The 21,374-nt window shown below is 37.9% G+C and overlaps 4 protein-coding genes across 7 annotated transcripts; 2 read left to right on the forward strand and 2 right to left on the reverse strand.

Annotated features, from left to right (window-relative positions):
- Window positions 1-127: 127 nt before the first annotated feature.
- LOC120016969 (protein decapping 5-like) lies at window positions 128-4,634 on the reverse strand. The gene is made up of 8 exons (XM_038869993.1): window positions 4,307-4,634; window positions 3,379-3,479; window positions 3,166-3,237; window positions 2,100-3,071; window positions 1,363-1,431; window positions 817-996; window positions 592-702; window positions 128-507 (listed from the first exon to the last, which is right to left on the reverse strand). The coding sequence occupies exons 1-8, from the start codon at window positions 4,473-4,475 to the stop codon at window positions 361-363; spliced, it is 1,821 nt and encodes a 606-aa protein (XP_038725921.1). The 5' UTR covers window positions 4,476-4,634; the 3' UTR covers window positions 128-360.
- A 1,577-nt stretch (window positions 4,635-6,211) lies between these two features.
- Window positions 6,212-9,499, forward strand: LOC120008343 (protein CROWDED NUCLEI 2-like). 4 transcript variants are annotated; one of them, XM_038858692.1, is made up of 5 exons: window positions 6,212-6,760; window positions 7,120-7,329; window positions 7,717-7,970; window positions 8,053-8,349; window positions 9,240-9,352. In XM_038858692.1, the coding sequence occupies exons 1-4, from the start codon at window positions 6,458-6,460 to the stop codon at window positions 8,291-8,293; spliced, it is 1,008 nt and encodes a 335-aa protein (XP_038714620.1). In that variant the 5' UTR covers window positions 6,212-6,457; the 3' UTR covers window positions 8,294-8,349; window positions 9,240-9,352. The 4 variants fall into 4 exon arrangements, with proteins under 4 accessions (XP_038714620.1, XP_038714619.1, XP_038714621.1 ...); XM_038858691.1 differs by lacking the exon at window positions 9,240-9,352 and adding an exon at window positions 8,442-8,525; XM_038858693.1 differs by lacking the exon at window positions 8,053-8,349 and having other exon boundaries at window positions 9,240-9,499.
- Window positions 9,500-9,884: 385 nt separating this feature from the next.
- Window positions 9,885-12,077, forward strand: LOC120008390 (protein CROWDED NUCLEI 1). The gene is made up of 2 exons (XM_038858697.1): window positions 9,885-11,351; window positions 11,740-12,077. The coding sequence occupies exon 1, from the start codon at window positions 10,053-10,055 to the stop codon at window positions 11,346-11,348; it is 1,296 nt and encodes a 431-aa protein (XP_038714625.1). The 5' UTR covers window positions 9,885-10,052; the 3' UTR covers window positions 11,349-11,351; window positions 11,740-12,077.
- Window positions 12,078-18,436: 6,359 nt separating this feature from the next.
- Window positions 18,437-19,825, reverse strand: LOC120008908 (protein MIZU-KUSSEI 1-like). Its single transcript, XM_038859286.1, has 2 exons — window positions 19,592-19,825; window positions 18,437-19,429 (listed from the first exon to the last, which is right to left on the reverse strand). The coding sequence occupies exon 2, from the start codon at window positions 19,427-19,429 to the stop codon at window positions 18,638-18,640; it is 792 nt and encodes a 263-aa protein (XP_038715214.1). The 5' UTR covers window positions 19,592-19,825; the 3' UTR covers window positions 18,437-18,637.
- Window positions 19,826-21,374: the final 1,549 nt, after the last annotated feature.

Here is a 21,374-nt window from a genome sequence, read left to right on the forward strand (position 1 = left end):
CGCTTGTTCGGGTTCTTAAATTCTCCTCCAGACACGAGACTGAATTCACTCCTCGTGCTTACAAACAGATCATATGATGAGCAGTCATTAGGACAATAAGGGAAAGATGATGCCAACATAGGAAAAAGAACACAACAATAACAATTTCACAGTCAATTGAAATCAAATGCTTCTCCATTAACTCCACAAAGGTCTCCTGAAGATCTGGAAGGCAAAAGAAAGTCGAAAAACAAGCATTTAAGAACCTTATTTTCTGGACAGTCACCAATAAAAAGCTCAAAAGCTACAGCTTATAGCCTAAATCTGCGGCACAGGGGTGGGCAGCTGCGCGTAAGATACATTTCAAGATACCAGCACTACCTAAAAACCGCGACTGGGCATGGCCCTACCTCGACCCCTTCCAACATAGCCATAGCCTCTTCCATAATATGATCCTCGAGTACGACCACCACGCGGAGGACCACGGCCACCTCGACCACCACGATACCTTGGAAAGTCACCAAAAGTCTGCATCCATTGAGCAGATGATGATTATAAATGAAGTTCCCCGACCTAGAGAAATTGTAACACCAAAAAAAAAAAAAAAAAAACCTCCGTGTCTATCTTCCTTTGCTCAGAGAATTTGATTCTTCCATTTTGGGTGTCGCGATCAAGTGCATTGCTTGATAGAGAATCAAAGAAGTCATCCTTATTATAAACAGGCTGTGGAAAACAGAGAAAAATTAAGAATAACGAAGTAGGGAAGGGAAAGAAATATCAAATTTATATCTACCAAACTAGCCAAGAGTGAACAACAGAACAAGATATCACCACCACCTTGACCACAGTGTTGGGTATTTCACTATCTGCTTCGTCCTGCGGGTCATTTTCATCACTAATTATTCCATCTTCTCCTTTGCTCTTACCAAGATGACCCCACACCTCATCCTTCTTGAATTTTTCATTCATTGCAGTGAAATCAAAATCCTCAGTAAATTTTGTGACCTGACGTGAGCTCTGCACATAAATGGTCAATGTATCAAGCTCAACTCCCCCATTAAATGTCATTTGCATCAAACAAAATAATAAGGCTATACAAAATTTTGTCAAAGAAAAACTCCTCTGACATGTCGAACACTTCATATCATATAGTATCTTTATACCCACCCAACAATGCACATGGGTAATATATGCATCGTACAAAGCCAAATCTAAATTTAAGTCAGTTCATACATCTACCAGAAAAATATAAGGCTAAAATTCATACATAATTCTCCAAAAAACAATTAAAGCTAGGTCAAGACAATCTTCAATCTGCATATAACATGAGAAAGTGGGGGTTATTTGGGGGGGGGGATAGAAGAGCAGAATGTAGCATATTACCCCAGTTCCTCTTCCTCTTTCTTCACGAGCTATGTAGCCATGACGACTTTGGAAAGGAACCCCATTTGGCTGGAGAAAAGAAAGAAGAAAAGAGTTATGAAACTATTTTAAAAAGATCCAGAAAAGACGCAAAAACACCGAGTGCACAAGGCTCCACAACACATCATTCCCTAAACTAATGCTGAAAACACTTTGTATACTGCCCAACTCAAAGAATGAATTACATGATTTTCCGGTTTAAACCTTAAGCAATTTCTTTAAAGAGTAAAACCGTCATTTGAGACGAAAAAAATTTGTTGAAAATACCGTTCTACAAAGGTCACTACACTGAAAAGGGCAAGTAAAAGCACAGGGACCATAAAACCCAAAAGATAGTCCCTCGAGATATCTAGCATCCACATCCCCAAACTGAACATCATCATTTACTCACCAATACGCCAATACAGCAATCAGTGATATGACTTCTCAAAAGAATTATTCACAGGGAGCATTCTATGTTGTCAAGTAGACAACATTGACATCATATCAAGTACCATCATTCTCAACATTGACGGCATTCACAATACTGCATGTAATATTCGGAAAAACATCGTCCAGTGGCCATTTTAAAATTAACCTCGCAAACAATGCACAATCAATGTGCACGTGATAGCTCATGCAAAGCCTACACACAAATTAATACACATAAGAAGAATGTACTGTATGTAAATGTGCACAAGTGTATATGCTGGGAGCACCTTTTGACTAGCCTGCTGTGGTGGTGGCAGAGGCAGTATAGGAGGCTGAGGTTCTGTCACAATGGGTACTGGTGTTTCTGATGGTGATGATGAGGACACTTGAACCACTTCCACATCTTTATGATCTGCTAGCACAGATTGAGACAAACCAGGTGATGAAGTAGACCCAGATTGCAAAAGCTGACCTGGGGTTATCAGCACAGGTGTTGGTGTTTCTGCGCGAATAGAATTAGGCATCCCAACAATAGAAGACATAGGTGGGGATGAGCCTTGATACGGCAAAGTTGAAGTAGTAACTGAATTAGCCTTGTTAGAGATGGGAGGCATGATGGCATTTAATTCTGGACCCGGAGTTGTCAAAATTGTTTGTGATGGTAAGCTTCCACTTGGCGTTGCTGCAGGAAGGGCAGAATTAGGAGCCTTATTAGGCAGCAAACTAGGCAATGCTTCAGATGTTAATGTAGCAGATGGAACAGCAGGTAAAGTTGATGGCAAAGCTGATGGAGGTAAGGAAGTGGGTAGCAAATTAAGGGAACTTGTGCTGGTTGATATAAAAGGAGAAGAAACTTCCTGCAAGTTTGAAGAAGGGACATTTAAGACTGGCAAGTTTTGCGCTCCAGAGGATAAAGAAGCATTAAAATTCGGATATTGCATTGGCTGTTGCACTGATGAAGGCATTGACAGTCCAGGTGGAGGTCGTAGCATAGACTGTTGGTGCAAATGTGGAAGCCCATTTGGAGGACCATAATACCCTTGCCAATACATTGGCATAGCAAGCCCACCAGCAGTTGCACTTGCAGGAGAAGGTGAGGCTCCCCAGGTACCTAAATTCCCTCCAGGTTGATACAAAGGCAGCCCACCTTGGAAATTTGTACCGGCTAGTCCAACTTGCTGATTATGTGCGCTAAGATCGGTCAAAGACCCACTAACAGCAGAAGGCATGCTTGTAGATGTTGGGCGAGGATAGTGAGACTACATAAGAGGTTTACAATTAAATGATAGTGATAATAACTTGATCCAATGCATCATATATGATGCAACTAAAATCACTCTTCCTTCTAATTACCTGAATTATAGCCGGATCATTGTTTATAGGCGGTGTAGGTTGAACAGATGGAGAAGATTTCACCTGTAAATCCTGCACAAAGCAATCAAATACAGGGTGGTTAGGGTAATTAAATGCAACATGTTGCTCCAGTCGATTGAAACTACCATTATCTTTGTAAGATGACAACTCCTGAAACTGTTATAAAATCCTAAATGTCTGCTTATAAACTACCTTGATATCACTTCCTCGGAACAATATGTACTCATAGACTCTGTCACTTGGAGGGACCTGTGGACCATCCTTTTTCCTTCCCTCGGTTCCAAATGATCTCACTGCCATATTAAACCAACTAATCAGGGCCGAACATAAAATTTCAAAATAGCATGAAAAGGCAACATAAGGAAACAACAGGAAATATTATATCCAAAATCAAAATTCACTATATAGTCCACATTATCCCCAACCCAGATTCAACATTGAAATGAAGAACTGCTTATCCAAAAATAAATTATTAAAAGAAGACGATGAAACAACAAACAAACTAAGGACAAAAACTCCATTAAACCATAAATCTAGTAAATTTTCATAACGAGAAGTCAATTGAAATTCCAAGTTTCTAACAAATCAATTTCAAGCTAAAAACATAGGAAAAGCACGAATGTGTCAGGATACCTTGGGTATATATCCAACAAACGTGTGCACAATAGGAGATGGTGAAAAATATTGGATAAATCACATATACAATTGAATTGGCAAACTCAAGTTAACAAGGATTAGGGTAAAACATGTTATTAAAGTATCCAAGATCATATGAACTTTGGAAAATTCATTAAAAAAACAAGTCAAAGGAACAAATTATGACATTATTGGCAAACTAACGCAGTGAATAATATACATAACGAAAATGATAATGGGCAAAATATGGACAGCAAATTAAACATATAAAATCCATGAATTCGACGAACTTTCAACAGTAAAATTAGAAGGAATAAAGTACAGTGAGCTAAAAGTAAATCTAAGAGAAACACCTCTAAATCCACAAAACCATCGAAACCACAAGCTAACCCCACAGGAAAGGAAAAAAAAAAGAGAGAGCCAAAATTAAGAAAACGACAAGAAACAAGAAGGGCGTTTGACTGGATAAGCAGAACAGCAATACCGTTTCTCAATCCAATACTGGACTCTTCGGTGTTGATATTGTAGAGCACACCCTCGTATCTGATCTCGCTCTTTGATGTCAAGCTTATCAAGCTCCCAATGTAAGAATCCGCCGCCGAACTCGATCTCGACGCTGAACCCGCACCGGAACTAGAATTCTCAGTAGTCATAATCGATCTCTTCACTCTAAGCACAGACTAAGTTCATGCAAGTGTTTGTAATTCGCCAATGAGGCAATCAAGTCAAAGCATAGAGAGAAAATTAGAAATTAGGGTTCAGGAAATTTGGGGGTAGTTTTGTTGATTCCCTCTGTGATTGTCTATCGGTTCCTATTTAGTATTTGCAGAATGGAAAGATGTAATATCCTGTATTTCTGCGTGCGTTACGATATTTTAAACTTTGATGCACCGCCAATTGGGTAGTGCCACGTCCTCGGATTGGGACTCTTTGGTCTTTTTGACTTTTGAGTTGGAATTTTTTTTTCTTTTCCTTGGCAAATAATCCAAACATTAAAAAAAATGATTATCTTTGGTATGGCAATTATACCTCATTTGAGACTATTAATTATAAAATCAGGATCCCAATAATTTTTTTCCATGAAAATGTATACACACAATTTCATATGGATGGTGCGAAACATGTGAGATTCACGATTCACATGAACCATATGTCCATGTCAGTATTTAAGATAATTGTCATAGAAATACTAGAATTTTTACCATTGTTGTTATAAAAATTAAAAAAGCATCTCATGTGGGGCAATTAAAAACAATTATAACTAGTCTATTGAAATTGGGGGACATTATGATAAAATCTTCTAAACTAGGTAAGTATTAGGCACAGTGAATGAGTTGATTTGTAATGTCCTCTTGTTGCTCGAGAATAACATGTTTTCCATCCCAATACTTGAGATAACTGTCACAAAAATTATCGAAATCTCTAGCATTTTTGTTATAAAAATTAACGAAATCTTCTAAACTTGGTAAGTACTACGCATGGTAAATGAGTTGATTTGTATAGCGAATGACATAACAAGAGAAAATAATTACAAAAAGGGCTGAAGCCCAAAGTGGGGTGTTTTGACACATGTGAATCTTGGGCCTTGGCAACTTGTTCAGCCCAAGAAGTTGGACACGGGCCTCTTCCATGACATTCTCTATAGCCCAATCCAGTCGGGTATAAGCGTAAAATCACAAATCCTACTGCCTGTTTGCCGCTGCACCCCGCTGTCTCCACTTCCGCTGCACCAAACGGTGCAGCGGCCGCTGCAATATAAGAAGCTCCATTTTGGAGCTTCTTTAGGCGGATCCACCAACACTTTTTTTTAAAAAAAATTTTTAAATTGTGGGGCCCACGTAATGGTTATGTTTTTAAGTTTTTATAATAATTAATGTGGGCCCCACAATTTTACTAATATATATACGGTTTTCTATTTAATATTATATATACAGTTTTCTAATATACTTAATTTTTTTTATAATAAATTATATTTATTAATTTTAATATAAATTATATTTATTAGATTACGTATTAAAATAATTTTAATACTTAAAATATTTTAACAGTTATAATACTATAAAAATATTTTAACAGTTATAATAATTAAAATAAAGAAATATTAATATTTTATTAATTAATAATTAAAAATATTTATTAATTAATACTTAAAATTAATTTTAATCAGAATTATATTTATTAGATTAATTTTAATATAAAAAATTAATATTATAATACTTTATTTCAACCATTTTTTCGTTAGCGTCAGTTTTTAGTTCACCAAACATCTCACAGCATATTTCACAGCTTTAAGCTCATCATATTCTTCTTAACATTTTCGTTAGCGAAAATTAAGATTTCCACTCTGCCAAACAACCGCGGTTAATTTCGCAGAATCAACCGCGGAAATCAAAATCACAGGCTTCGGGCCTTCTTCGTTTCGCGGAGACAAACAACACTCAAAGTTCAAATTTTCTAATAGGCGCCATCGATTTTGGTTTTCAGACTTGAAAATACCTTCAAGAATCTGGTGTCGTTGTTCATGCTGACATTAATCTTGTTAAGTGGATTTCGCGAGGGAACTTTCGAATTAGGGTTTGTAGGAATTACAAGGAATTCGGTTTATTTTTCTTGATTTGCCTCAAATTATTGCGCCATGTTCACTCCACAGAGGAAGGCGTTTACGCCGCGGAGTGAGGCCCGAATAAGCGGTGGCTTTGGGAGGTTTACAAATCCGAAGAATGTTGAGAAAGGCAAAGCGGTTGCTTCTGTCGACGGTCTACTACCGCCGCCTTCACTGGTGGGTTCACTGAACGAAAACGAAGCTGCGATAGGGTTGGGCGCTGAAAACATGGAGGATTGGAAGAAGTTTAAGGAGGTGGGTCTCTTGGATGAAGCCGCCATGGAGAGGAGAGACCGCGAAGCACTGCTTGAAAAGGCTTCGAAGCTTGAAAAGGAGGTTTGTTGAGGACCCATGGTTTCGTTTTCATTTCTCTTTTTTTTTCGCTGTATATTTGAATTGGTGCATTATGGTGGCTTTTGATGTTTAGTTTCGATTGTGGTATCCAAGTGTGTTTTATACTTTTATGTTGCTTGGCCTTTGAATTTTTATTTACTCAGTTCTCTTTCCGGGAAGCTTCTGCTTAGGGTTTAGGGTTGTGATAGGTAGAAAGGATTTTATATTATTTTGCTTATAATTTTACTGTCCTTCTTTATCTCTATTTTAGGTTTGATTTCATCAGGTTTTGCATGAACTTTGTGCAACCGGATTTTCAGCATCTGTCTTGTACTATTTGAGAAACTATTTTCTTGGTACAGGTATTTGATTATCAATATAATATGGGGCTTCTACTCATCGAGAAAAAGGAGTGGAGTTCAAAGTATGAAGAGCTAAGGCAAGCACAGGCTGAAGCTAATGAGATCCTCAAGCGCGAACAGACGACACATTTGATTGAATTGTCTGAATCTGAGCAGCGGGTGGAAAATCTAAGGAGAGCCTTGGAAGTTGAGAAGCATCGTGTGGTAGATGTACGTTATTCTCTTATTTTTCTCACTTTTATAGTTTTATAATATTGGGTTGAACTTTCGTTTGGTTTTGCTTATTGGTATTATAATTATTCTGCAAGATTATGTGAATGCTATATGCAACCGTTTATAAACAACATTTTCTTAAGAATTTAAAACATTCTCTGTTGATGTTTAGCACTTTAGCCTATATTTAAGGAATCTCGTATGAAGAACGCGTGTATATTGCACCCCATATTTCTAATGTTTGTCAAGTGTAGGCGCATTTGACAATATTTACCTTTCCTAAGTCTTTTTTTACTTTTTGAAGTTTCCAGTACATTTTCGTAATTAAGCAGTGTGATTGGAAATTTTTTATTTTTCTTGACATCATGCATCTGATTGTTGCAGCTTGAAAAGGCTTTGCACGATGTGGAAGAGGAACACAACAAGATCAAGCTTGATGCTGAGACAAAGTTGTCCGATGTTAATGGCTTGGTTGGTAGAATAGAAGAGAAATCTGTTGAGGTGAAAGAAAATATGTTTGCTGCTGAAACCAAGATTGCCGAGGTGAACAGAACGAGTTCAAAGTTGGAGATGAAATTGCTGGAGTTAGAGAATCGGGAAAGTCTGCTTCATAGCGAGTGCCTCTCTTTAAATACAGAGTATGTTATGCTTAAACTTTTCTGATTTCTCTTTAATGCTTTCATATTCTTACATTTTCTCTAGTGTGTGATTGATATTTAGATCAACTACAACTGCATTGCTCTTAGGAGAAAAGTACACGAGACAGCTTTTTATAAGTAGAGGGAAGACCTACGAGAATGGGGGAGTAGATTACAAAAAGGAGAAGAGAGGTTTTGTAATGTTAGGAGAGCCCTTAACCAGAGAGAGGAAAGTGCAGATGAAATTGATAGGATTCTTAAGCAGAAAGAGAGGGACCTTGAAGAACAAAAAAATAAGATTGATATATCCAGCTCAAAGATGAAAGGGACAGAAGATGGTTTAAACATTGAACTCTCCGATTTAGCCGCAAAAGAGATGGTGAGTTTCTTGGGTTTCTGGGCCACATATCTTAGTTTAAGTTTGCCATTGAAGTTTGTGTGTAATTCTTTGCCTATCTTGTAATGTTTCAGAAATCTGATTCTATAAGAAGCACTTTAGAAAGGAAAGAGAAGGAACTACTTGCGTTGGAAGAAAAGCTTAGTGCTAGAGAAAGAGTGAGTCCAAACCCCCAATTTTTCCTCTAAATTATGTACAACTCTTTTTTATATTTCTCAACATATAAAATTGACTTTTTATAGCTTGCACTCTATTTGGAATAAATTTTGCAATCATGGCACATTACATGCGGCATATATATTGTTTGTGAATTGTTATCTTCCTACTATACTGTATAAGATACAGGTTTTAACCCTTTCTTAGCAAAAGTTGCCAATGGAGTGCTTAGAGTACACTGAGATCCCTTTGCATTTCTTTATTTTTCTTCAACAGCTATTTTTTATTTTTATTCTTAAGTGATGCAGGCTGAAGTTGTGATGTTTTTAAAATAGGGTGTGAAGTTTGTATTCTTTATTGATAGGTTTGAGGGGCATTCTTATGTTGGTCAAATAGCATTTTAATTTATCAGGTGTTGAAGGGTTTTCAAAGAGTTGGTTATTATAAGCATTCATGAAGATAGTTTAGAAATTGTACTAGGGATAAACAAAACATCATCTTTTTTTTTCTTACCTGTGTTTGTGTGTTTGGGGGTGGACTGTGTGTGTAATTGAGGGTGCCTCCTATACTTGTTACGGTGGCTGGTATCTGATATGTTTTCAGGGATCAGTTGCATATGGCTTGATTCTTATGGTAATTTACCTCTTCAATGTGAACTTGGATGAATATTAGTTTTTTGTTTACTGAGATAATGTTTTTCTATGGATATTTAACAGATGGAGATTCAGAATATCCTCGATGAATATAAGACCACCCTTGGTGCTAAAATGCAGGGGGTTGAGTCAGATTTTGAAAAAAGGAGGAAGGCTCTTGATGAGGAACTAAGAAGCAGAGTAGATGAAGTGAAGTCACGGGACGCTGAAATTAAACATAAGCAAGAAAAGAGAGGAAAACAGGTGCATGCTCTGGATATGAAGTCGGAGAGAATGAAGGTACACGAAAGGGACTTTGAACAGAGGATGAAAACTGTAAAGGAGAAAGAGAAGTCTATGAAGGCTGAGCAAAAAAAGTTGGAGTTAGAAAGGCAAAAATTGCTTGGTGATAAACAATGCTTGCAGATTGTCGAAGATGAGTGTGAGAAGATAAGGGCTGATATTGCACAGCAGGAGCAGCAGATTGTTGTGGATAACGAAAGGCTTAAGATAAGTGAAAAGGAGAGGTCTGAATACTTCCATTTGCCATTAGAACTGAAACAGGAGTTGGAGAAGTGCAGACTTCATTGGGAATTTCTTTTGAAAGAAAGTGAAGATTTGAAACAGGAAAGGGAGAAGTTTGAAAGACAGTGGGAAGAGCTTGATGAGAAAAGAGCTAATATTACCAAAGAGCTAAGGGAAATCATAGAAGAGAAAGAAAATTTTTAAAAAATACAATCTTCTGATGAGCAAAGGTTGAAAAAATTGGAAAATGAAATTCAGGAGAATATTCAGAGAGAACTTGAGGCAATTAAACAGGAGAAAGAATTGTTAGAAGAAACACTGAAACATGAGCAATGGATTTTGTCTGAAAAGGCCCAAAATGATCATGGTCAAATGCTTCAAGATTTTGAATCTCGGAAAAGTGATCTTGAGATTGATATGATGAATAGGCAGGAGGAAATCGAAAAAGATCTGAAGGGAAAGGAAAGAGCATTTGAGAGGGAGAGGGAGAAAGAACTTAACAATATTAATTGTTTGAAGGATGTTGCTGAGAGGAAACTGGAATACATTGTATCTGAAAGGCATGGAATAGAAAGGGAAAAGCGGGAAATTGTAATGAACAAGGACTTGCTAAAAGAAAAGGAACTTGGACTACAGAAGGACATTGATGAACTGGTTAAGCTTAGCCGGAAAATCCAGTGCTGGCGAGAGCAGTTTCAAGAGGAAAGAAATTGCTTCATTGCTTTTGTTGAGAAGCATAGTAGTTGCAATACTTGTGGAGAAATCACGAGGAAATTCATGCTTCCTGATCTCCAACTACCTGAAATTGAAGAGAGGGAGGCTCTTCTTTTAACTGGGCTGGATTGTAAATTTATGAGGAATCCTCAAGGAGATAAAGCTAATTCTAATGTTAAAGCTACCCACAGATCTGATGGAGAGTCGGGGAGGAGCGTGTCTTGGCTCCACAAATGCACTTCAATAATATTTAGCATGTCCCCAACAAAAAAGGCTGAGCCTGTTTGCGGTTCAATATTGGGAGAGGATTCGTCTCTGTTAGATTTGAGGGATGATGAGGAAATAAAAGCTGAGGGGTCTAGTTATGATGTGGCAATGGGGTCTGGTGCTCCAGAAGATGAATGGCTACAATCCCTTGGGACGTCTAAGGACACCATTGATGTCCAACAGCTCCAATATGATCACGCTGTTAGAGAGGCATGTGATGGTTATTCAGTGTCTGTTGGAGATCATAGCTCTATAGGCAGTAAGGCACAAGAGTTTCCAGAAATTTCTGTGCAACAAGAGCTGAAGAGTGGTGGGCCTAAACGTGGGAGACGCAAGTCTGGATTGCATCGAACACGCTCCGTAAAGGCGGTGGTTGAAGATGCTAAAGTGTTCTTCGGTGGAAGTCCAGGGAAAGCAGAAGTGGATGCAAGTTTGCAGCCGAATGATAGCAAGCTTGAAGCAAAGGATAATCAGGGTCTCTCTAGTCGTCCTGAGAAAGCATCCGGCAACGAAAGGAAGAGGGAGCGAGCACACACTTCTAGAACCAATGAAATAGGACATGATGGTGGTGATAGTGAAGGACGTTCTGACAGTGCTACAGCTGGTGGGCGCAGGAAGAGGCAGCAAACCAGTGACTCCAACAATCCAAGCTGTGGGAGAAAAGCGCTACAATCTCAGGCGACATAAGATGTAAGTTCTAGTTATCTGTGTGAGAAATCACTTGGTATATCGTCGCAGCTAATAGAGAGTTTAGCAGAACTATATATAAAGTTCAGGCATGAAAAACTTATTTTCATTGATCACGCAGTAGCCACTGAACCAGGTAGAAAGAGTGAAATGAAAGCTATTTTATTCCTATCCTTGACATTGTTTTTTCCAAAATACGGCCGAGTAATCGACAATATAATAATTTTTTTTCCCTTTCTGTGGTTAGTACAGTTGCAGATTCTCTGAGCCATTAATTCTTCCTCAAGGCTTAGTAACCCCATTTGCTATTAAGGGTTGTGTGCGTTTTACTGTTTCTCCATCTTTTGCGTTTAAAGCATATCACTCATAACACTCGGCTTGCATAGCTCAGGGCTCAAGACGTTGCATGTCTAGCGCCCCCTCCAACAGGCAGCGTCTGCTCTTCTGGTGTAAGTGCCCCCGGACGAGGGGCCTTGCATGTCTAGCCCTCCCTCCAACAGGTAGTGTTTGCCCTTCTGGCGCAGCTACCCCAGGCGAGGGCCCTGCAGTAGATGACATTGTAGTGACCATCACAGATTTGTGTGGATCCCGCACTGGAAAATAGACTGGATGTTTGTGGGAAATTGTAGTGGCTGCTCCTAGGTCAGTACCCCTTATTCTTGTGTCATTAAAAGTTCATAGATTGTTTCAGTCATGTCCAAGTTTGAATGATAATTAATGATAAACGACCACAAGTCTACCTTATACATTAATTGTCCAGGAAGATGTTTGTGACCCCAAGTCGTGTGAAAACGAAGACGACGACCACACACATTCTTCTGTACACGTCATTATTATTATGCCCGCCAAACTGGACCTAAAATCCTTTCAAAAGCCCAGTCGTTATTTGGACTTTAAAGCAGGAATGGGCTATTGGACTCTAGAGTCCTAAGTCAACCCATATGCCGTGTCATTAGTCATGACTCGTAAGACAACGCGTGTGAATAATTAAAATTAAATTCTCTCAATAAAAAATTTAAAGATAAATTAGTTTCTTTTTTTCCCTTCTCAAGTCACCGTAATAAATAAATAGTATATATATATGAAGGTAATTTGGTACAATAATCTGGGCAAAAATGACAAATATGAAATATCTCAATAATTGATATTTCAGTTACCTCAACTTCTGAATACAGCCCATAAACGCTCAGCACCCAAGGCCCAACCGACACCCATCCATATGGGCCAGTTGTACCCAAGGCCTCCTAGCCCATACTAGAAAACCTTGGGTACTAAGGGAGGCCCATACCTCCCCCTATAAACAACATCTTAGCTCCCACATCTTTCGATGTGGGACAATCCTATCAATACCCTCCCCTTCAAGACCAACGCCCATGTTGGTCGAGCACCATGGCCGATCACTCCGGCAGGCGCACCCCCGTTGGTCGAGCACCATGGCCGCCCACTCCGCAGGCACGGTCCCAAGTTGAAGGTACAACAGGATCATGCTCCGATACCATTGATAGAGTCGTGCCCATACACGCTCAGCACCCAAGGCCCAACCGACATTGGGATAGTTAGGATCCCATCAACACGGAAAAAGTCTCCTTCGGTGACCTTTTTGTGTAATTTGGATCTCCGTTGACTTGTGAATATTAGAATATCTCAAAATCCAACAACCCAAACTTGACAGATGTTCAACGCGTAATGGTCAACAGGTCATCGTGCGGTGGGAGAACTGACCAGGTAAAGCATGCATGTATAACGGACTTCACAAGGAAAAGACTTTATTGGATCTTGTGTGCGTTAGGTAACATTTCACACTCCAAAACATATAGAAATTTAACCCACACTTTATGTTTGATGTTTATCTAAATAGATGAATAGTGATAAACACAACCAATCAAATAATGCCACATATTGAAAAGGAATAGAGATGATAAAAAGGAAGAGAGACAAAATAAGTACGGAGTGTTGACTCAAGTGTATCCATTGTAGGTTTTTGATGCTGCCACGATGATAAAGATCTCAGTAAATAGGATCACAGTCATTTTAGTGATTGACATGTCACTATCTGATTCAATCATCAGGTCTTATGGACCCTTAAACTTATATCAATCAAGGAATAAGATGAATTATTGGGATGACTGAGATCTTAACATTTTTGGAAGACTATTGGCTATCAATGTCACATTGAATGAATGAATCCTGTAATTTATCAAACTCAATCTCTTTCCAGTTTTTGTCTTAATGGACCATCACACGCAAAAGATCCATATAAATTATCGAACTCTCTTAATAAATCAAAACCTGGCACGTGTCGCTTTGTTAGTGATGGAAATTGCTAAGCTTACAAGTATAATAGCAAAGTTGAAGCACGAAACATCGGGTGGCGGGGCTCTGCTGTAATAAAATTACAGCAGGCCCCGCTGTAATAACAATTTAAGATAAAATAAATTTTTATTTTATTTTGAAAAAATTATAGATGTGTAGTTTATGGTCTAACGAATCCAACCTTATATTTTTTGTTCAAAACAAAAATCATATGCTACATGAAAAATGCTTAACAATTTTAGACCGTCGGATATAAACTCAAAACATTCGCTGTCTGGATCAAGATGAATTTGATTTTTGTTTCAAACAAAAAATATATCGTTGGGTTCGTTAGATCATAAACTACACATTTATAATTTTTTCAAAATAAAATAAAAAAATTTTGTCACCCAAAACATCTACAGCGGGGTCTGCTGTAATAAAAACTACAGCAGACCCCTGCCACCCCGAAACATCATCCTCTTGTTGTTGAGGAAAAAATTGAAACTTATTTAGATGATGGAATTGACAACCAAAATAGAAAAAATATAATGTTACACAATTTATATTCAATGGTTTAAAACACTTCAAATATGTTACACAATTATATATACATCCTGTCTCCCCCACCCGAATTCATAATCTATTTAGTTTGGGAAAAGTGTACCCAAGTTAGCATCTAATCTAATTGGTATTTGAGTGGTCACTTTTTCAAACTAAAGACGTTATGGGTTTCAGTGATGGATGTGAAATAATTTCTAGAATAAAATTTTGAGGGGATAGTAGAAACGCCCTAGAGGTAAAAAAATCAAACTCATAACCTCTTTACCATCTACTCTACTTGGTATTAAGGCACTCACTTTCCTAAAGAGTTTATGGGTTCAAGTGAAGGAGACGAGATAATTTTTCTGAAATAAAACTTAGAGAGGAGAGTAGAAGCGCCGTAGAGGTAAAAAATCGCATCCACAACAATAACATTTGACAAGTTAATGTGCAGGCTTTTAGCCCAATTACACAACCAATATTTAAATTAACGATAGCGATTGTTACATTTTTTGAGTTTATCTCTGTAGTTGACTCTAATAGAAGAAACAAAAAAACAGGTATATACATGGGCATGGCTATAGTAAGCAAAGTCGGAGCCGGCAATAACATACAATTTAGTCTTTAGCGTGTGCCTCACTTCTCCTTACTTTTCCTACTACTTGCCTCCCCATTTTTGCCAAAATTTCTTCTCTACTCTCTCTCTCTCTCTCTCTCTCTCTATATATATATATATATATATGTATGTATGTATGTATATATGTGTGTATATATATATACACATATTCACTCTGTCTCCCTAAAATAAAATCAAATCACATTTTTTTTTTCTTGAACCCTACCTTCCTACACCAACTGCTTAATATTCTCCTACGATTATAATGGCTTCAGTTTCTTCTGTTCCTATCCACCACCTCCTCCTCCTCATCCTCCTCTTTGTCGGTGGTTGCGGGGCAACGAGGCCCGGTGCGACGATGATTTTGGAGCCTCGCGTGAGGGGTTTTGGATATGAAGATCATCAGCTGTTCAATTTCTTCCCTAAAGGAGTCCCTCTACCACCTTCAGCTCCATCGAAGGAGCACAATTCGGTTGTCGACTCTACTCCTCAAGATTGATGTTCACAAGCTAGATGGCATATCCGTAATTTTCCTATATTTTTTTTTCTTTCTCTTTTTGTGGTTTGCATAATTGTATAGGGGAAGATTTAATTATTTATTTACACACAGGGTATTCATTTTATGAAGTTATATACTACTTATGTAGCTTTAGATTATAAGGTTTGATTGAATTATTGATGAGGTGATATTAGCATATAATTATCTTTCTTTGTAATCGGGCATGTAATCATAGGAGTTTGTCCAATGAACATTTTATATGAGTCTAAACTCAAGTTATCATATCATACGCGCATAGAAATTTCTCACATAATGATGGGATAAATTGGATTAAAACCCAATACCCATGAGAGTATTGCTTCAAAATGAGACTTTATTTAGGTTAAATTTCCTTCAAAAAGAGGTGCTCTATCAAATATTGACTTTGAATGTCATCATTCAGAAGAAAAAAAGTGACCATTTGGATTGATTTTGATTGTTCATCTCTCTCTCTCTCTATATATATATAGAGAGAGAGAGAGAGAGAGAGAGAGATTTGACAAAATAAAAGAAAGTTATCAAATGGTATGAAAATTGAAGTGTCAAAGATCCTTACAAATTATAAAACAATCATATGCAAGCTAGGCATGCTCTCACCAATCTCTTTATTTTAATAATTCAAGGCTTTCATATATATGTTGTCACTCTTTTGACCATCTCAAATTCATTACTCAATCTCCCACCTATTTTCCCTTTTAAAACTAAATATATAGTTGTACGGAATACCCCATTTTCTTTGACAATTCTCCAATACCTAACAAACTAAGAAATACGATATTTATCTTCAATATTTAATCGTCAAATCCAAGTGATAATTAATAATACATATATGTAACTGTTGATGAGATTTTTGTATCCAGATATTGTTCACTATTAGGGTATTTCTACGAGTGTTTCTATCATCCCCTCAAGATTTTATTTCAAGAAAATATCTCGTCTCCCACACTCGAACTCATGACCTCTTGAAAGTGGGAGGGTGAGTACCTAATTTACCAATCAACCAACAATTAATGTAAGTTGTTGTATTTGGACAAGTAATTGAGAATGCTAACATTCAACTTCTTGATGCTTATGTTCATGAATTTCTCTTAGTAATTAATTAATATATGACTTGGTCAGGATTATATATCCATCCTTGTTACAGTTATGAGCTTGGATTTCAACGTCTGTATTTCTTTGATATATGTATGTTATTCAAATTCAATGCCACAATTCTATAGCTATTAATTTTATCAGCGGTTTTATGGATTTGAACATTTTTTTCATCACATATTCCAAATGTGAGAGATAAACGCACACGATTTCATATAGATTATGTAGGGCATGTGAGACCCACGATTTCACGTGGATCATGCGCGTTTATCTAAATATTAGAGATAGCTGGCACCAAAATATTACGATCCTTAGTATATGCGCACCTAATTTACTCACTTATATCTTCACTATTGATTTAAAATATGTGGGATCCAAAGAAATGGGTCTCACTTATCATTTCACTCACCTACACCCTTAAAAGGTGATGTGTATTTTAAGTGTGCATAGAAAAATCCCTATATATATGCCGTGGTCCTTAAAAAGATGACTTGCCTGCTCGTGGGGATCGGACTCATATGGGCTCCATTTGTAAAGTTTGTTTCGAAGTCAACTTAATGGATTGATTTTTCTAACTATATATATATATGTAGCCGCCTTACAAGGAGGCTAGATTATCAACTTTTTTGTAAAATTAAAAAGAATATTTTGATTATTAAGCACAATATATATAATGTGGGTGTTAACTTTTGCCAACAAGAGGTTAGACATACATGAAGAGCAAAAGAGGGTTGAAACTGCGATTGAGTTGTTGGTTGAACGGTAATTACATTGCATATAAAAGATCATCCACCCATTAGATTGTGGGTTCGAATCCTACCCCTCTCTAAATCCATGACTTATAACCCAATCCCCGGTCACTTACACCCTAACCGACTTGGATGCAAGTTTTAACAATGATCTCCTCATGATTTCATTACTCATTTTCCTTTTCTTTTTTCTAAAAGAAACTTTTGGGCCGGAATTTCAATCATAGCCCTTGACAATACTTTCGACAAAATTTATTTTGGGCCTAAGATGCAAGGTATAGGGTTTCATGGGCCGACGTCAACCCGTTGCTTAGATGGACACACGATGAAGTGATAAACCACTATATGATGGGCTTAAATCAGGCTTTCACGAACACGAAATTTGAAGCCCAAAGAAGCCCAAGAAAGTAGAAACATTGGAAAATACATCAACTTTACGAGAACAAACTTGGCTCCATGAAGAAAAACTGGATTGCTACAGTTCCAAGATAATGCTCAGATCTTAGGAATATATTTTACAGAAGTAATATTATATTCCTTATAAAAATAAAAATAAAAAAAAGCAATATTATATTATTTTAGCAACAACCCGGGCCAGCACGTTTGAAAGTCAGGATTCCCGACCCAGCCCCTAAAAATAATGTAGGCCGGGCTCACGGCCCACTTTACACCTCCAAGCACAAGCCCACAAACACAGGAAAAAAAAAATAAAAGGAAAAAGGAAGGCATTTTGTTATGATGGTTTTAACAGGCGACTGCCAAGAAGTTCTTGTAACAAGAAGTGTCTCTCTCCCTCTTCAAAAATTGATGTGGTGATTCCAGCATCCGTACTGTGAATTGTTTTGGATTCAATCGCATGATACCAAGCAAAACCATTTGAACGTAGCATTTTCTCTTGAAGAACACAATCTTTGGAAATTTCAAAACCAAATTGAAGCTATTTTATTGAATGGGGGGAAACCATTGTTCCTAGAGCTCCCCACAGCCTTATGATTTTTGGACCATTGATTACGTTCATTATTTTTATTGATTCACCGGTATTTGAATATTTCTGCTTTCACCTCACGCGAGACAAAAAAATGTTAAATATCCCAGCATTTTTTGATCTCATTATTCCAAATGATGAGATAGATGCAAATTATCTATGTGAAATCATGGCTCCATATTCAATCGTGTACGTCCATCATAGCATTTGAGATGAGATAGCACAGCTAAGTAAGAAAAGCAGAGATAAGAACCTATATACAATGGTACAATTATAACCATAACCTCACCACCAACCATCGACCATCCATGCTCTACCTTTGTTGTTTCATCTCAACAGCCCAAAAGGGATTAAACTAGTCCCCAAATGAAGGAAATGAATTACTCAAAGAACACAATACAGGAGAGAAATCTGACCCTGAAGTCCATTCATTTGCTCAAAGAAACCAACACCAGAAACATTAAAGCACAAGTTTTAAACTCTAAGCAAATAAACACTGAGTTCAGGACCTCCTGATCCATCAGGATTCATCATGTAAAAGGCCTCTGAATATTTAGAACCAACAACTCTCTCAAACTTTGCTCTCATGTACATGAGCTCCCCTTCAGAACCTACTCCATCCCCATCCTTTCCTGGCAAAACACCAGCACCCATTGAAATTGGCTCCACCGCTTTCAACACCTTCCACTCTGTTGCCTCACATTCGCGCCTGGTCGCGTACCCACATTTCTTTCCATTGCAGTAAGTCCTCCATATTGGCTCCTCCAGCAGCTTCAGCCCTTTCTTTTCCAACTTCTTTTCACACTCCAATGCAATTCTCACCAACCCAGAAGCCATTTCTCTAACAAGTACACTTGTTGGTGTTGCAATTTCAATAAAGAATGCTGGAGGTAGCCTTGGATCCTCTTGAAAAGCAAGGTGGACATGACCCCGTCGATACCCGAAAAGGGTGCCAATCATTCGAGTGCGGACACTGGATCGATTGCCTGATCGGCTCCTGCTGAATACAGTAAGAGCGGATCGGAGCTTAGAGACTGCCATAAGTTGATGTTTTTTCTTTGGTGCTGGCACTGAAGGAGTGTGTGTGGATATTGGAATACTAAACTCCTCTGCTCTGTCATCCTCATAAGAGAAATGTGAAGAGGAGCTGAAAGTTAAGTTCTCTTCCATGTCATCTTCATCCTCAACTTTCTTCCTCCAGTTGAAGTATCTTCTAGAGAAAGAGAAAGAAGAGTCATGGGAGGTCTTGGCCATTATTGGCTGCATCTAGAAAATTGAGAGAAGCAACAAAAGTGACAATTCTTTATAGATAGGCTTGGACTTAAGCACAGAAAGTTGTAAGGAAATAAGATTGAAAGAGTTTGATTGTGTTTGCTTCTATATAGTGCTCAAGTGAGTCAGTAAAAATTTATTGTTTGGGTTCTGTACCTCTTTTTGTCAGCCTTGTGGGACTAGCTAGCCAGAAAATGCTGACAAAAAGATGTTGAGCAGCCCCACCTACCAGTATCAGGAAAACATGAACTCGAGAGACCTTATGGGGACAAGAACTGAGCTAAAAAGCAGCAGATGGCATTGACAATGGAAGAGATTTGGGATGAGAATGGAGACTAAATCAGACTCTAAGGACTAAGGAGACAATGCTTTTGTTATTTCTTTATCTAGCTGACACTAGCTGACAACGAGTGGGGACTAATCAGCTGAAAATAAGGAGGGTGGTGGTAGAGAGAGAGAGAGAGAGACTTGACCGTGTATAATCTAACTAACCTTGGAAACAGGTAAAACCACACCAACCATACCAACCAAGAACCCAAACCAAAGCTGCCAAAGCAACCATCCACACAGACCCATGAGCCAACAGCGTGTTTTGCATCCTAAAACTCCAGTCCTCAATGCTGTTCTTTTATCTTTTTGGGTGGAGAGAATAATTCAGAAGGGTCTGGATTCAAAGCTCTCTTTAGCCTATGAGATTTAAGCAGGTGTAAATATGACTATGATACCCTCTCCATCTGGCTAAAGAAATTATGCAATCTCTAAAACAAATTCAGAGTTGTTTCCTTGCTGGGTCTATGAACGTCCCAGCAGGAATCCACCACCTACCCTCACATGATAAACAGTTCGCACTAAGAGGCATTAGGAGCTACCCTCATATGATGATTACAGTTCCCACTAACAAGTATCAATGTCAAAAAAAGCAATCTAATCATACATTGAGCCAATAAAATCAGACCCAAGTGTGTGCTAGACAGACAGGGTAGCTTCAATAATTATCCAGTTATGTTGAAATTTTGGGCGTGTTAGATCCCTAGGTAAAGACTACTGCATAATTTTGTCTCTTTAAGGTGCATAGGGTCCTGACCTCAATAGTCAAACGGGTTGAATTTTGATGAGCATGGTAGGTCCATCTATCACTTCATATGCACCAAATCTGAAAACCATATATTATATGGCTCTTCATGGACCAACCAAAGCCACAGGTCAACTAACCCTGACCATCCATGACCAACACGGCAACAACTATGACAAAAACTAAAACAGAATTAGATTTAACGAGGAACCCACTTATAACAATACTCTTTAATATATCATTTCCATAGTGAACCTAAGCATAAAAGATAAAGAATGCGTCCCAAACCAAAAAAAAGCAAGCAGAACTATTCACAGAATCACAATTCATATAAGTTCCAAAATATTTTTTATAAAAAGTTGAATCCCAAAATACAGGGAAACTAGTACAAGTTTTGGAAAAAAAAGGGAAAAAGAAAAAGAAATAGAAATGACATTAACAGGCTAGAAACTATAATACCACCAATGAACAAAGGATGTTGATGCACTGAAAGATCACAACCTGGGATGCTTCATTAGAATACAAGGATCAAAGTCAACGCGGCTATCAAGTAACTGAATATGGTAAACTAATGGAAGGGCTGCAGTGAAGGTAATAAGCTGTAATTCCCCAAAATTCAAGACTTTACTGTCCAAAGACTAATGAAATCTTAGTTTATCCCCTCATACATTTCATAACTAGAAGTTTTGCAATATTTAGCAGGAGTGCAAGGACCAGAAATATAGTTCCCTAGGGATTACTGCTGTTTGAAACCATAATAAGTTTAATGCCATTTGAAATACCTCAAAATGTGAAAATTTTACAGCAAATAAGGAGAAACAGCATTTGGTCAGTTGAGGTCCCCAACCTCTTCAGAAGGAAAAAGTT

The sequence above is a fragment of the Tripterygium wilfordii genome, chromosome 2 (assembly GCF_013401445.1).
Source record: "Tripterygium wilfordii isolate XIE 37 chromosome 2, ASM1340144v1, whole genome shotgun sequence".
NCBI classification, from domain to species: domain Eukaryota; kingdom Viridiplantae; phylum Streptophyta; class Magnoliopsida; order Celastrales; family Celastraceae; genus Tripterygium; species Tripterygium wilfordii.